Consider the following 14618-nt stretch of genomic DNA (forward strand, 5'->3'; position numbering starts at 1 on the left):
CCAATGACTGGAACGAACTGAAAAAAAATCACTGAAGCTGGAGACTCATATCTCCCTCACTAGCTTTAAGCACCAGCTGTCAGAGCAGCTCAGAGATCACTGTACCTGTACATAGCCCATCTGTAAATAGCCCATCCAACTACCTCATCCCCATACTGTTATTTATTTTATTTATTTGGCTCCTTTGTACCCCAGTATCTCTACTTGCACACTCACCTTCTGCACATCTATCACTCCAGTGTTTAATTGCTATATTGTAATTATTACGCCACTATGGCCTAATTATTGCCTTACCTCCCTTATCCTACCTCATTTGCACACACTGTATATAGACTTTTTCTATTGTATTATTGACTGTATGTTTGTTTATTCCATGTGTAACTCTGTTGTTGTTTGTGTCGCACTACTTTGCTTTATCTTGGCCAGGTCGCAGATGTAAATGAAAACTTGTTCTCAACTAGCCTACCTGGTTAAATAAAGGTGATTTTTTTATTTTAAAAAAAGCCCTATCAATTGAATTTACCACAGGTGGATTCCAATCAAGTTGTAGAAACATATCAAGGATGATCAATGGAAACCGGATGCACCTGGGTCTGAATACTTATGTAAATAAAGTATTTCAGTTTTTTTATTTTGTATAAATTTGCAAACATTTCTGATTTCGTTGTCATTATGGGGTATTGTGTGTAGATTTCTGAGGAATTGTTTGTACTTAATCCATTTAATAAAAAGGCTGAAATACTTTACTTCATAGAAAGTACAAATGACATATGCTCTTCATTGGTACACTCATTAAACCAATATTTCAGAATTCATAAGGGCACTGTTTCACTATCCAACCCCCTCACCTCGTCCCCTTTTTCTCCTTTGGAACCGCCTTCTCCCCTATACCCGAAGGGTCCCTAAGCAAGATGAGACAGCAATCATTGATATAATCAGAGATAAAACAACTGAAATAGCACCCTATTCCCTATATAGTGCACTTCTTAGGAAATACTTACTGTTCAAAAGCAGTACACTAAATATAGGGAATGGCTAGAATGGTTGTTTCTGAGAACAGATGGGTTCGTAATAAGAAGGTTATCAATGTAATCACCAAGTGGTGCCTCACCTGTCGCCCAGGGTCACCCGGCATCCCAGGCTGACCGTCCAGCCCATTCTCTCCATATTTCCCATGGAGCCCTGGTCTGCCCGCCACGCCCTTTGGGCCCGGCTCACCCTGCAATACAACAGACACCATCACCCAATCAGAGACTGTGGATCTGTGACAGAGACACCATCACCCAATCAAAGGCTGTGGATCCATATCACCAAATCAGAGTCTATGGATCTGTGACAGGGACACCATTACCCGAGCCGAGGCTGTGTAAACCTGTGACACAGTGAGGACACATCATAACACACTTGGGCTACATCCCAAATGGCACCCTATTCCTATATATAGGGCTCTGGTGAAAAGTGGTGCAATATACAGTACCAGTCAAAAGTTTGGGCACACCGACTCATTCAAGGGTTTTTCTTTATTTTTACTATTTTCTACATTGTGTAATAATAGCGAAGATATCAAAACTATGAAATAACACATATGGAATCAGGTAGTAAGCAAAAAAGTTAAACAAATCAAAATAGATTTTAGATTCTTCAAATAGCCACCCTTTGCCTTGATGACAGCTTTGCACAATCTTGGCATTCTCTCAACTAGCTTCATGAGGAATGCTTATCCAACAGTCGTGAAGGAGTTCCCACATATGCTGAGCACTTGTTGGCTGCTTTTCCTCCACTCTGCGGTCCAACTCATCCCAAACCATCTCAATCGGGTTGCGGTCAGGTGATTATGGAGGCCAGGTCACCTGATGCAGCACTCCATCACTCTCCTTCTTGGTCAAATAGCCCTTACACAGCCTGGAGGGATGTTTTGGGTCATTGTCCTTTTAAAAAACAAATGATAGTCCCACTAAGTGCAAACCAGATGGGATGACGTATCGCTATGGTAGCCATGCTGGTTAAGTGTGCCTTGAATTCTAATTAAATCACAGACAGTGTTACCAGCAAAGCACCCCCTCACCATCACACCTCATCCTCCATGCTTCACGGTGGGAACCACACATGTGGAGATCATCCGTTCACCTACTCTGCGTCTCACAAATACACAGGGGTTGTAACCAAAAATCTCAAATTTGGACTCATCAGACCAAAGGACAGATTTCCACCGGTCTAATGTCCATTGCTCGTGATTCTTGGCCCAAGCAAGTCTCTTATTATTATTGGTGTCCTTTAGTAGTGGTTTCTTTGCAGAAATTTGACCATGAAGGCCTGATTCACACAGTCTCCTCTGAGCAGTAGATGTTGAGATGTGTCTGTTACTTGAACTCTGTGAAGCATTTATTTGGGCTGCAATCTGAGGTGCAGTTAACTCTAATGAACTTATCCTCTGCAGCAGAGGTAACTCTGGGTTTTCCTTTCCTGTGGCGGTCCTCATGAGAGCCAGTTTCATCATAGCGCTTGATGGTTTTTGTGACTGCACTTGAAGACACTTTCAAAGTTCTTGACATTTCTGGATTGACTGACCTTCATGTCTTAAAGTAATGATGGACTGTCATTTCTCTTTGCTTATTTGAGCTGTTCTTGCCATAATATGGACATGGCCTTTTACCAAATAGGGCTATCTTCTGTATACCACCCCTACCTTGTCACAACACAACTGATTGGCTCAAATGCATTAAAGAAAGAAATTCCACAAATTAACAAGGCACACCTGTTAACTGAAATGCATGAAACCTTATGAAGCTGGTTTGAGAGAATGCCAAGAGTGTGCCAAGAGTGTGCAAAGCTGTCATCGAGGCAAAGGGTGGCTATATAAAATATATTTTGATTTGATTAACACTTTTTTGGTTACTACATGATTCAATGTGTTATTTCATAGTTTTGATGTCTTCACTATTATTCTACTATGTAGAAAATACAAAAAATAAAGAAAAATCCTGGAATGAGTAGGTGTGTCCAAACTTTTGACTAGTACTGTACATGAATGCTATTTAAGGCACCATTCCTGCCCAATGGCATTATTTGTTTATTCTTATGTTAGACCCCCTTGTCATCAATAACTTGCACTGCAGACAGGTGGAGAACATGTACAAATCAGATAGCTTAAACACCTGTTAGCTCTTGGCAGTGTGGACAGTGTGGACTGTTATATTTCTGGTTCTGAACAGTGATTGATATTTTATGTGTGTGTGTGCGTGCGTATGTATGTGTGTGTGGACAGTGATTAATATTGTACATGCAGAAGCTCGCCAGACTGATAAATGAGTTCTCAGGTGCACATATTAGGGATGCATTATATATCGGTGAACATATCGGAATCGGACGATATTAGCTAAAAATGCCTACATCGGTATCGGCCGATGTCTAGTTTAACGCCGATGTTAAAAAACGATGTCAAAGGTACTGGGCATACCTATATAACGTAGGTACATAACGTAATGACGCCATGTAAAATGTTGCACTACACGTGCAACACAGCATTCCTAACCTAACCCACACAATGTCTGCTGTGTGGATCGAGCAGTCAAGTCGAGCAGTCATTTGAAAGAGTAAGAACATTTCAGCAAGACAACTCAAAGGGGAAATCCATTAAAGCCAAGATAATGGAATTCAATCAACCGTTCTCTGTCGTGGATGATGTTGGCTTTCGCCGACTGGTCGAGCACCGGTACACAGTAATAGCGTCATTGCTATTAGCTTCACAACATACATACTATGGAACGCCGTTTGGGTTTTTGCGTGTCAAAAAAGATACAGTAGCACTGTCAAAGCTGTACAAAAAAGTTTGCAAATAAGCAAACACCAACCACGAACGATGTGTTAACAATACCGCGTTGGTAATAAAGCATCATTTGTTCAACCGCAACTTCTGGGGTAGCTAGATTTAGCTTGGTACCTAGCTAGCACCAATACAACCAGCCTGAAAACAATGACCAGTAGAAACTGTAGTCATTTCATTATTCTTATTAATGATTTAGGAATCCTTGTGAGTAAGTATTAGCTATGTTTCCACTTGATGATCACCTATTGAAATTGAATTTCAGTTCATGAAAATAAATAGCTAGCCAGCTACTTAACCCTGTTGCCCAAAGCTAACGTTATAAGCAGCCAGCTAGCTTCATCTGGCTAGTGGGGCTCGACCGGTCCGGGTTATGTGTTGTGAAGCTAGGCACAATAAGGCACAATAGTGGAATTTGCAGTTTGCCTGCAAAATAAAAGTATGTCATTGACAGTGATGCAAATTAATACAAATAGTAGAATTATGCCATACCTTTATTTTGAAGGTTAACCGCAAAGTCCACTATTGTGGCTAGCTTCACATGGTTGGGTCCGACAACCATTAATCAAATAAGAACTGTCTTATAAATTAGGGTTATTTTAGATGATGACACCTAGCTATATAGTTAGCTAGTTAACTATAGCTACTGAAACAGATTATGTCGTGTTATTTGAAACGTCAAATAGTGTTATTTAATGTGTATCTTTTTTGACATGCAAAGACCCATACGGCTTTCCCCATAGAAATCCTGGTTGAGAATGAAACGACTGAACAAATGAACAACAAAACCGCACAGCAAGTAAGTGAAAGAAATAGGCTTTGATTATGTTTTACTGGAACTGGGGATACGTAAATGCCAACAAAATAACTTTCTGGTCAGTGTGGTGTGTGTGTGTGTAACCTATATTTAACCTGGCAAGTCAGTTAAGAACAAATTCTTATTTACAATGACGGCCCGGACGACGCTGGGCCAATTGTGCGCCGCCCTATGGGACTCCCAATCACGGCCGGATGTGATACAGCCTGGATTCGAACCAGGGACTGTAGTGACACCTCTTGCACTGAGTGCCTTAGACCACTGCGTCCATGTGTGTGTGCTAACTATTTAAAAGGCTGCTAAAATGTTAAATATTGGTTATCAGTATCTGGGGTTTTTGGCAAGGAAAATATTGAAAAAATATTTAAAAATATTGAATATCGGTATTTGCCAAATCTGTGTACACACACACACACACACACACACACGCACATAATACAGCCATTCTCCACGCCACGTGTGTGCCACACAGCCCAGACATCGTAGCTTCGTATTGGGGAGGGAGAGGAAGTGTTTACAACTGTACCCAAAACCTCAGCAGTCTATGATGTGGGCCGTCTTGTTAGGCCCGTAGCGTAAGTGCTCAGTTCAGCTGAGGTCTCTGACTGGCTAAGACACAACATAGCAACATAGTTGTTCTGTTGCCACAAAGCCACAGCTTGGAAATCAGGCTCCAAGCCTTGTGCTAATGTGTTTGTGTGGTTGTGAGGGATGTGGGAAGAGCCTGAGATGCTAATACCTTTAGCTTTACAAAGTGCTAACCGCTAAACAGATTCTCCCATGCTTTCTTTAAGTACAGTGGGGAGAACAAGTATTTGATACACTGCCGATTTTGCAGGTTTTCCTACTTACAAAGCATGTAGAGGTCAGTAATTTTTATCATAGGTACACTTCAACTGTGAGAGACGGAATCTAAAACAAAAATCCAGAAAATCACATTGTATGATTTTTAAGTAATTAATTTGCATTTTATTGCATGACATAAGTATTTGATCACCTACCAACCAGTAAGAATTCCGGCTCTCACAGACCTGTTAGGTTTTCTTTAAGAAGCCCTCCTGTTCTCCACTCATTACCTGTATTAACTGCACCTGTTTGAACTCGTTACCTGTATAAAAGACACCTGTCCACACACTCAATCAAACAGACTCCAACATCTCCACAATGGCCAAGACCAGAGAGCTGTGTAAGGACATCAGGGATAAAATTGTAGACCTGCACAAGGCTGGGATGGGCTACAGGACAATAGGCAAGCAGCTTGGTGAGAAGGCAACAACTGTTGGCGCAATTATTAGAAAATGGAAGAAGTTCAAGATGACGGTCAATCACCCTCGGCCTGGGGCTCCATGCAAGATCTCACCTCGTGGGGCATCAATGATCATGAGGAAGGTGAGGGATCAGCCCAGAACTACACGGCAGTACCTGGTCAATGACCTGAAGAGAGCTGGGACCACAGTCTCAAAGAAAACCATTAGTAACACACCACGCCGTCATGGATTAAAATCCTGCAGCGCACGCAAGGTCCCCCTGCTCAAGCCAGCGCATGTCCAGGCCCGTCTGAAGTTTGCCAATGACCATCTGGATGATCCAGAGGAGGAATGGGAGAAGGTCATGTGGTCTGATGAGACAAAAATAGAGCTTTTTGGTCTAAACTCCACTCGCCATGTTTGGAGGAAGAAGAAGGATGAGTACAACCCCAAGAACACCATCCCAACCGTGAAGCATGGAGGTGGAAACATCATTTTTTGGGGATGCTTTTCTGCAAAGGGGACAGGATGACTGCACCGTATTGAGGGGAGGATGGATGGGGCCATGTATCACGAGATCTTGGCCAACAACCTCCTTCCCTCAGTAAGAGCATTGAAGATGGGTCGTGGCTGGGTCTTCCAGCATGACAACGACCTGAAAGACACAGCCAGGGCAACTAAGAAGTGGCTCCGTAAGAAGCATCTCAAGGTCCTGGAGTGGCCTAGCCAGTCTCCAGACCTGAACCCAATAGAAAATCTTTGGAGGGAGCTGAAAGTCCGTATTGCCCAGCGACAGCCCCGAAACCTGAAGGATCTGGAGAAGGTCTGTACGGAGGATTGGGCCAAACTCCCTGCTGCAGTGTGTGCAAACCTGGTCAAGAACTACAGGAAACGTATGATCTCTGTAATTGCAAACAAAGGTTTCTGTACCAAATATTAAGTTCTGCTTTTCTGATGTATCAAATACTTATGTCATGCAATAAAATGCAAATTAATTACTTACAAATCATACAATGTGATTTTCTGGATTTTTGTTTTAGATTCCGTCTCTCACAGTTGAAGTGTACCTATGATACAAATTACAGACCTCTACATGCTTTGTAAGTAGGAAAACCTGCAAAATCGGCAGTGTATCAAATACTTGTTCTCCCCACTGTACATGTTTAGTACAGTCAAATCCTCATAGCATTATGGCATCTATTAATTCAGCTGCAAAACAACTTGAGCCATTTTGATTTGACCAATTTCCCAGGGACAACAATGGGGTCATTGGGTGTTATTGTATAACAGTAATGTGCCTAAACCCAGAATGGATGTCATCAGTACTCAAAAATATGTTATTTTGATTTGATAACAGAAAGACCCTCACATTCTATGATCCTAATGATCACCTTTAATGACAACGTTTCCATCCAGAGGATTTTCATCACGTCATCTTGGATTGAAATATAGTGTGCAGGCCTTTGTTATTTTTACAGTATGTACACTTTGTTATTTTTACAGTATGTACACTTTATTAGTACAGCCCCTATGCTTTTAAGGATGTGCGTATGACAACAAACATTGCTCCTGTCATCAGTACTTACCATTTCTGCTATTATTCCTGGAGGCCCTTGTTGGCCAGGATCCCCTGTTGGCCCCTGGGTGGGATAAGAAAGAGAGAAAGAAAGAGAGAGGGGGGGGCAAGACAGACAGGCAGAGACAGAAAAATGTGTAACTCACAATAGGTCAAACAGTATGAATCAACACTTTTGCTGAGTGTTGATTCATTGATCAGGCATTCATCTCAACTGCATCATGACATTTAAACCAGTATTCATGGTGTACTACTCAGATGATGAGACTCTCTACCAAACCTAAAGTAGGACCAAATATGCAGGGAAGGGGTTTCGCTCACCTGTGGGCCTGTCTTTCCCATCTCCCCAGCTGGTCCTGGGGGTCCCTGCTCCCTCTGCAAGCACACAGAGAAGGAAACAGTGTCAGGAAGAACCAAAACACACCCTGCTGTATTTTATGACCCATAAACTCTATAAGACCCTTAATGTGTCCCAAATGGCACCCTATTCCTGTTATAGTGCAACATTTCTACCAAGACCCATAGGGGTCTGGTCAAAAGTAGTGCACTATATAGGGAATATGGTGCCATTTGGGATGCATTCCCAGTCTAGTCCTAGTCAGTGGGTGTCCATTACTTACAGGCCAGCCAGCATAGAGCAAATGGTAGAAAGAGGTTTGCTGGAAGAAACATGGAGACATTACAAATTATTTAAAGTTTCACGCGTCAGGAATCAAAACGATAAGAAAATGTAATGTATATAGATTCCATCAACCATAATTCATAGCAGTGCCATCTTAATGGGACATTTCACTCATAAATAAAAGTGTCAGCTGATTTCGGACCTGGTTTTCTTGGTTTTATTCTGTGCCTTATTCTCTCAAGAAAAAGCACTGGGGCTAAAATCAAAGCTAGTTTTATCATCCCTACTCATTTGAAATAGATAGCAGTATCTGATCGCTGTCTGACCACATGGCTCAGTTCAAAGCCCAGAGTAACAAATTGCCTTTTATTCTTACACAGCACCTTTATTCAATAATGGCCATGCAGTTTTCTGTCACGCTGATAGTCATGCTGTACTACACAGCCTGCAGCTGCGGTCAGTCTCAGACTCAGAGCAGGCAGGGGGATTAAACTGATGAGGGATAGATGGAGCATCGGCTCACACGCACCAGCAGTGTGGGGTCAAAGAATGTACAGCTAGCCTGGGAAAACCTCTGGGCAATACCTGGGAATTTCAAGGAAAGGAATTTTGCAACCCTGCACAGGCAGTCTATAGAGTCATAGCCTAATACTGTATGTCCTTGTGGAGTTAAGGTAAAGCATCTGCATGCTTCCCATCCGAAACAGTTTGTGTATATATTTTTAGGATTGATTTTCTTACTTGAGAAATACTGCACCAAACATATTAGTTGGATATAAAAGTTTGCGACTAAGACCTCCTCAGCAAAAATGTGAAAATTAATTACAGATTTCTTGAGTTTTATCTAAGATTAATTTTGACTACATTGAGGCTACGTCATCTCAAAAGGGACAAACAGTACTACTGCCGCCTTTTTCAGCGAAGGTCTTATAAAGGAGTATGCAAGGCACAGACGTTCACTTCACCTAGCCGCGTTCTGCTAGGAGCAAACTGAACCTAGTATGCAGACGCCTTTAGGTGACAGTTGGGACAAGGTTGGGTTATTGCTGGAGGTGGGATTTGGGGGTGGAGTTGACATGTGACAGGTTTGAGTTGGGGGTTGGAGTGAGGCTGATTTTTAAGTGAGATGGGGTGAGTTATTATTAGTATTTATTAGGGATCACCATTAGCTGTTGCCAAGGCAGCAGCTACTCTTCCTGGGGTCCAAACACATTAAGGCACTTACATTGCAGAAAAGCCCCAAAATAAAACAGTACAACATATAACATTATTACACCACTACATATCTACAATACAATGCACGTGTGTGTAGAGTGTGTGTAGAGTGTGTGTGTGCGTATGCGTGTGTGTGCCTGTGTGTGTGTCTCTTCACAGTTCACATTGTTCCATAAGGTGTAGTTGTATCTGTTTTTTAAATCTGATTTTACTGCTTGTGTCAGTTACCTGATGTGGAATAGAGTTCCATGTAACCATGGCTCTATGTAGTACTGTGTGCCTCCCATAGTCTGTTCTGGACTTGGGGACTGTGAAGAGACCTCTTGTGGCATGTCTTGTGGGGTATGCATGGGTGTCTGAGCTGTGTGCTAGTAGTTTGAACAGACAGCTCGTGCATTCAACACGTCAATACCTCTCACAAAGACAAGTAGTGATGCAGTCAATCTCTCCTCTACTTTGAGCCAGGAGAAATTGACATGCATGTTATTGATGTTAGCTCTCTATGTGCATTTAAGGGCCAGCCGCGCTGCTATGTTCTGGGCCAACTATAATTATCTTATGTCCCTCTTTGTGGCAGTTGACCATATGGCTGGGCAGTAATCCAGGTGCGACAAAACTAGTGCCTGTTGGACTTGTTTTGTTAATAGTGATGTCAAGGAAGCAGAGCATCGTTTTATTATGGACAGACCTTTCCCCATCTTAGCTACTGTTGCAACTATTTGTTTTGACCATGACAGTTTACAATCCAGGGTTACACCAAGCAGTTTAGTCTCCTCAACGTGCTCAATTTCCACATTATTCATTGCAAGATTTGGTTGAGGTTTAGGGTTCAGTGAATGGTTTGTCGCAAATACAATGATTTTAGTTTTAGAAATATTTAGTACTAGGTAAAGTGTGAGCGTGAGGTTGGAGTAGGATTTGGGATGGAATGGGGGTTGTCAACTCACCCGAAAAGCAGCCCACTCCTCAATAGTGTTCTTCCACAGGTAGAAGGACGGCAGACCAGGTGGGCCGGGGGGGCCTGGATCCCCCTGTCGCCCTGCACGCCCCTCAGGCCCCAGCTGGCCCTGTGAGAAACATCATCAGGTACTAGTTATCTACACCTAGAATGAGTAAGCTGAAGTCATACAGTCAGTCATAATGGACTGTGAGAGATTTTACAGGAGGACTTGGAGTCAAAGAGAGGCTGAAAAGCTAGGGGTTTATTGCTGTAAACACATGACTTATTATATCAACTTCAGTCGTAAAACAATTAGTTACTCATGCTCTGATCCTAACACAGTTCCATCATTTACTAAGACAAAGTTAAGGTGCATTCAAATGCGAGGTCAAGCAGACTAACCCAAAGGCCATTGTCATAAATTTAAGCCACCTCAAGCCATTCCAAAATGTCAGCTCCTCTTACCCTGTCACCTTTAAACCCACGTAAGCCAGCGTGACCGGGAAAGCCCTGGAGAAAGTAAACGAGAAAAGAAAGAGTGAGACATTAATTCAAGTTAATTCAGAGATGTAGTGGAGTGCAGAGGACTTCTTAACTTCTCATATACAGAGATGTAGCGCCTGTATCATACAATCAAACGTGAAGTAACCAATGCCCTTGTAAGCTCAAGCACAACAAAAAACAACAACACATTGATTAACAGACTAAACCTAAAATCCAAATGAGTGTTGACAAAGAGCCCATGAGGCATCATATGCATCTACAGCTTAATATCGTACTGTTATAAACATTAACTGGGTTACAACATCTACCCTGTCCACTATTAACAGACTGACAGGCAGCCAGAAGAGAGCAGCTGACCCCTGTAAAGCTTTCCTTCACCAGGGTTTCCACCGCGGCCCGCTGCCTAGGAAAGTCAAAAGACTTCCTCCCCACCGTTCAGCTCCAACCGTTTAGCTCCAAAAGTGCAGTAGTATCTAACAATTCACAACAATACACACAAATCTAACAGTAAAATAATGGAATTACAAAATATATAAATATTAGTATGAGCAATGTCGGAGTGGCATTGACTAAAATACAGTAAAATAGAATACAGTATATACATATGAAATGAGTAAAGCAGTATGTAAACATTATTATTGTCTAGTGTTCCATTATTAAAGTGACCAGTGTTCCATTATTAAAGTGACAAGTGATTCAATGTCTATGTATATAAGGCAGCAGGTTCTGGTCTTTTTAGTCAGCTATCATACACTGAGCGTACAAAACATCCCTCTCTCTCTCCCTCTACCGCACCTGCTGTCTCGATCTCTGAATGATCGGCTATGAAAAGCCAACTGACATTTACTCCTGAGGTGCTGATCTGTTGCACCCTCTACAACCACTGTGATTATTATTTGACCGTTCTGGTCATCTACGAACGTTTGGACATCTTGAAGAACGATCTGGCCTTAATGGCCATGTACTCTTATAATCTCCACCTGGCACAGCCAGAAGAGGACTGGCCACCCCTCAGAGCCTGGTTCCTCTATAGGTTTCTTCCTAGGTTCCTACCTTTTGAGGGAGTTTTTTTTCCTAGCCACTGTGCTTCTACATCTGCATTGCTTGCTGTTTGGGGTTTTAGTCCGGGTTTCTATATGAGCACTTTGTGACATCTGCTGATGTAAAAAGGTCTTCATAAATACATTTGACTGATTGATTAATTAAGAACACCTTCCTAATGTTGAGTAGCACCTCTTTTTGCCCTCAGAACAGCCTCAATTCGTCGGGACATAGATAGACTCAAGGTGTCGAAAGCGTTCCACAGGGATGCTGGCCCATGTTGACTCCAATGCTTCCCACAGTTGTGTCAAGTTGGCTGGATGTCCTTTGGGTGGTGGACCATTCTTGAATCACACGGGAAACTGTTGAGCGTGATAACCCAGCAGTATTGCAGTTCTTGACACACTCAAACTGGTGCGCCTGGCACCTACTACCATACCCCGTTAAAAAAAAAGACAAATATTTTGTCTTGCCCATTCACCCTCTGAATGGCACACATACACAATCCATGTTTCAATTTTATCAAGGCTTAAAAATCATTATTTAACCTGTCTCCTCCCCTTCATCTACACTGATTGAAGCAGATTTAACAAGGGACATCAATAGGGATCATAGCTTTCACCTGCATTCATCTGATCAGTCTATGTCATGGAAAGAGAAGGTGTTCCTAATGTTTAGTCCACTCAGTGTATATGTCACGTCAAATATCACAGAAGATTTACATGCAACGAGGACAATAAAATTCTTCAAATGCCGTCCATGTCATTTGAGGGAGCTATAGCCAGACCAGCCTCACCTAACAGTCACACACACGCAAGCATGCAGAAACACACACCCTCCACAGGCCTGACATACAACCCTATCGCCAGGACATCTAGACCATAAGACCATAGCCTTGCTTTACATGAGGGGGCTTAATTATTGCAGCCTTCTCCACTACAGAGCCATTTACTCCTGGCCAGCAGGACATCTATCATGTTCGATACAGCCGGGATAAATCACAGTAATGGTGCCGAGTGATCCCAGGCTTTTATAGCAGCAAGAGAGCCAGGCTGAGGCTCCAGGACCAAAATGGGCCAGATGTTGCTCCATCTGGGTCTGGTTCTGGCGGCCCTAAGGGCTTCACGCCCCCTCCACCAATCAAAGAGGCTTGTTGATATGCTTGCCGCGACTAATGCAGTGATGAAGGCATTGACACTTGTGGTGCCATTTGGAGCTGTGGAGTAGCTAATGTAAGGAGAGGAACATGAAACACATCAGGGTTAACTCATGTTTTAACAAGATCAAGGCTGTTGATTATATTCAGATTGATGCAGAACCTAAAGGCCAAACACAGAATATATTTTCTAATTTCATAATGCTCCACACATTATTCTATGATTTGAAGGACTTTGTTACTTGTATTGAAAAGAGCTATACAAATAAAGTTATTAATATTATAATCATTATTATTATTATTGTTAGGTTTGTTTTCTTGTTTACATAACAAACGTGTTCAGCAAGACAACGATCTCTGCTCTAACATAAAAACTACTAATGAACTGTCCCAAGCAGTAAGCATCACCCTCCATAAACATGAACATTAAAAGTTACACAACATGACACATGAGCACTGGCACAGCGAAAAAGTCGAGGAAGATGTTGAAGACACTTACCTCCTTTCCTGGGGGCCCCATTCGGCCTGGGGGCCCTCTCTGGAGCCTATACATCTGGCCATCAGAGCCCAGAACCAGATCCCCTTCCCTGTGTACGATGGTCACTGTGCGTGGGTGTTCTGGTCCTCGTTCCACAGTGATAGCCCGGTCAGGGTCTGGGTCAGGCTGGGTGGGGATGTGTGTGGTGGGTCTCCTCTCCTCAGTTACAGCCTCCACAGGGGAGGCAGAGGGCTCTGAGGTGGGGGCGAAGGCAGTCTGAGAAGGGGTCTGAGGCCACTCCACCTCCTCTCTCAGCAGGTTAGAGTCTGGGTGCTCCTGGTCCAGGGGGGTCTCTATCTGAGTCTTAACGACATGGGGAAACTCCACTGAGGGCTTCTTCGGGGAAGACCCAGGGTCCAAATCAATAATGATGTCATCCAAGGGTTTTGCGGGAAACAGGCCGACGCCCCTCCCTCCAGAGTCTTTCGTCTTCTTGTCCGTGGTGATGTTCTCCTCCAAGAGTTTGGAGGAGGGCTCAGGCTTGCCCTCGTGGCTGCCTTTGGGGCCCTGCCTGCTGGGTTTCCACTGAGGGTTGAGGTGTCCCCCCTGGAGGTTTGGATCAGCCAGGTCTGTGTCCTCGTCCACCACAAAGACGTCCCCTCGTCCCACCGAGCCTTTCTGGCGGGGACCCCATGTCCCGTCCCCACGCCGACTCCCACTCTGCCCAAACACATCCTATGGAGACACAACACAAACACAATTAATGTATTGTGGTGCTGAATATCAGTATATGAGATCATAGGTTAGATGACATATTTATCAGAGATGTTTATTTCTTATTGTGTATGCATAACTTGTGGAAAGCTGTGGAAAGAATTACTTAGAAAAAAAACTATTTTAAAATACAATACACATCATTGACCTATCTATCAATCATGCATCCCTAGACTCAGAGCATGCGCAGACCAGCTGGCTGGTGTGTTTTTCAGACATATTCAATCTCTCCCTATCCCAGTCTGCTGTCCCCACATGCTTCAAGATGGCCAACATTGTTCCTGTACCCAAGAAGGCAAAGGTAACTGAACTAAATGACTATCGCCGCGTAGCACTCACTTCTGTCATCATGAAGTGCTTTGAGAGACTAGTGAAGAAGGTGTAAAGTTTTAAGTTCCTCGGCGTACACATCACGGACAAACTGA

The 14618-nt window shown here is 43.1% G+C and overlaps 1 protein-coding gene across 1 annotated transcript in view; it reads right to left on the reverse strand.

Moving 5' to 3' along the window:
• LOC139544057 (collagen alpha-1(I) chain-like) overlaps window positions 1-14618 on the reverse strand; it is a 138791-nt gene that overhangs the window by 34796 nt on the left and 89377 nt on the right. Inside the window, exons 7-14 of the mRNA XM_071350759.1 lie at window positions 13441-14154; window positions 10706-10750; window positions 10248-10367; window positions 8084-8122; window positions 7785-7838; window positions 7474-7527; window positions 1112-1219; window positions 849-902 (exon numbers count right to left, since the gene is read on the reverse strand). Coding sequence (XP_071206860.1) covers window positions 849-902; window positions 1112-1219; window positions 7474-7527; window positions 7785-7838; window positions 8084-8122; window positions 10248-10367; window positions 10706-10750; window positions 13441-14154 — 1188 coding nt within the window. The remainder of the gene's footprint in view (window positions 1-848; window positions 903-1111; window positions 1220-7473; window positions 7528-7784; window positions 7839-8083; window positions 8123-10247; window positions 10368-10705; window positions 10751-13440; window positions 14155-14618) is intronic.

The sequence above is a fragment of the Salvelinus alpinus genome, chromosome 18, assembly GCF_045679555.1.
Source record: "Salvelinus alpinus chromosome 18, SLU_Salpinus.1, whole genome shotgun sequence".
In the NCBI taxonomy this organism is placed as follows: Eukaryota; Metazoa; Chordata; class Actinopteri; order Salmoniformes; family Salmonidae; genus Salvelinus; species Salvelinus alpinus.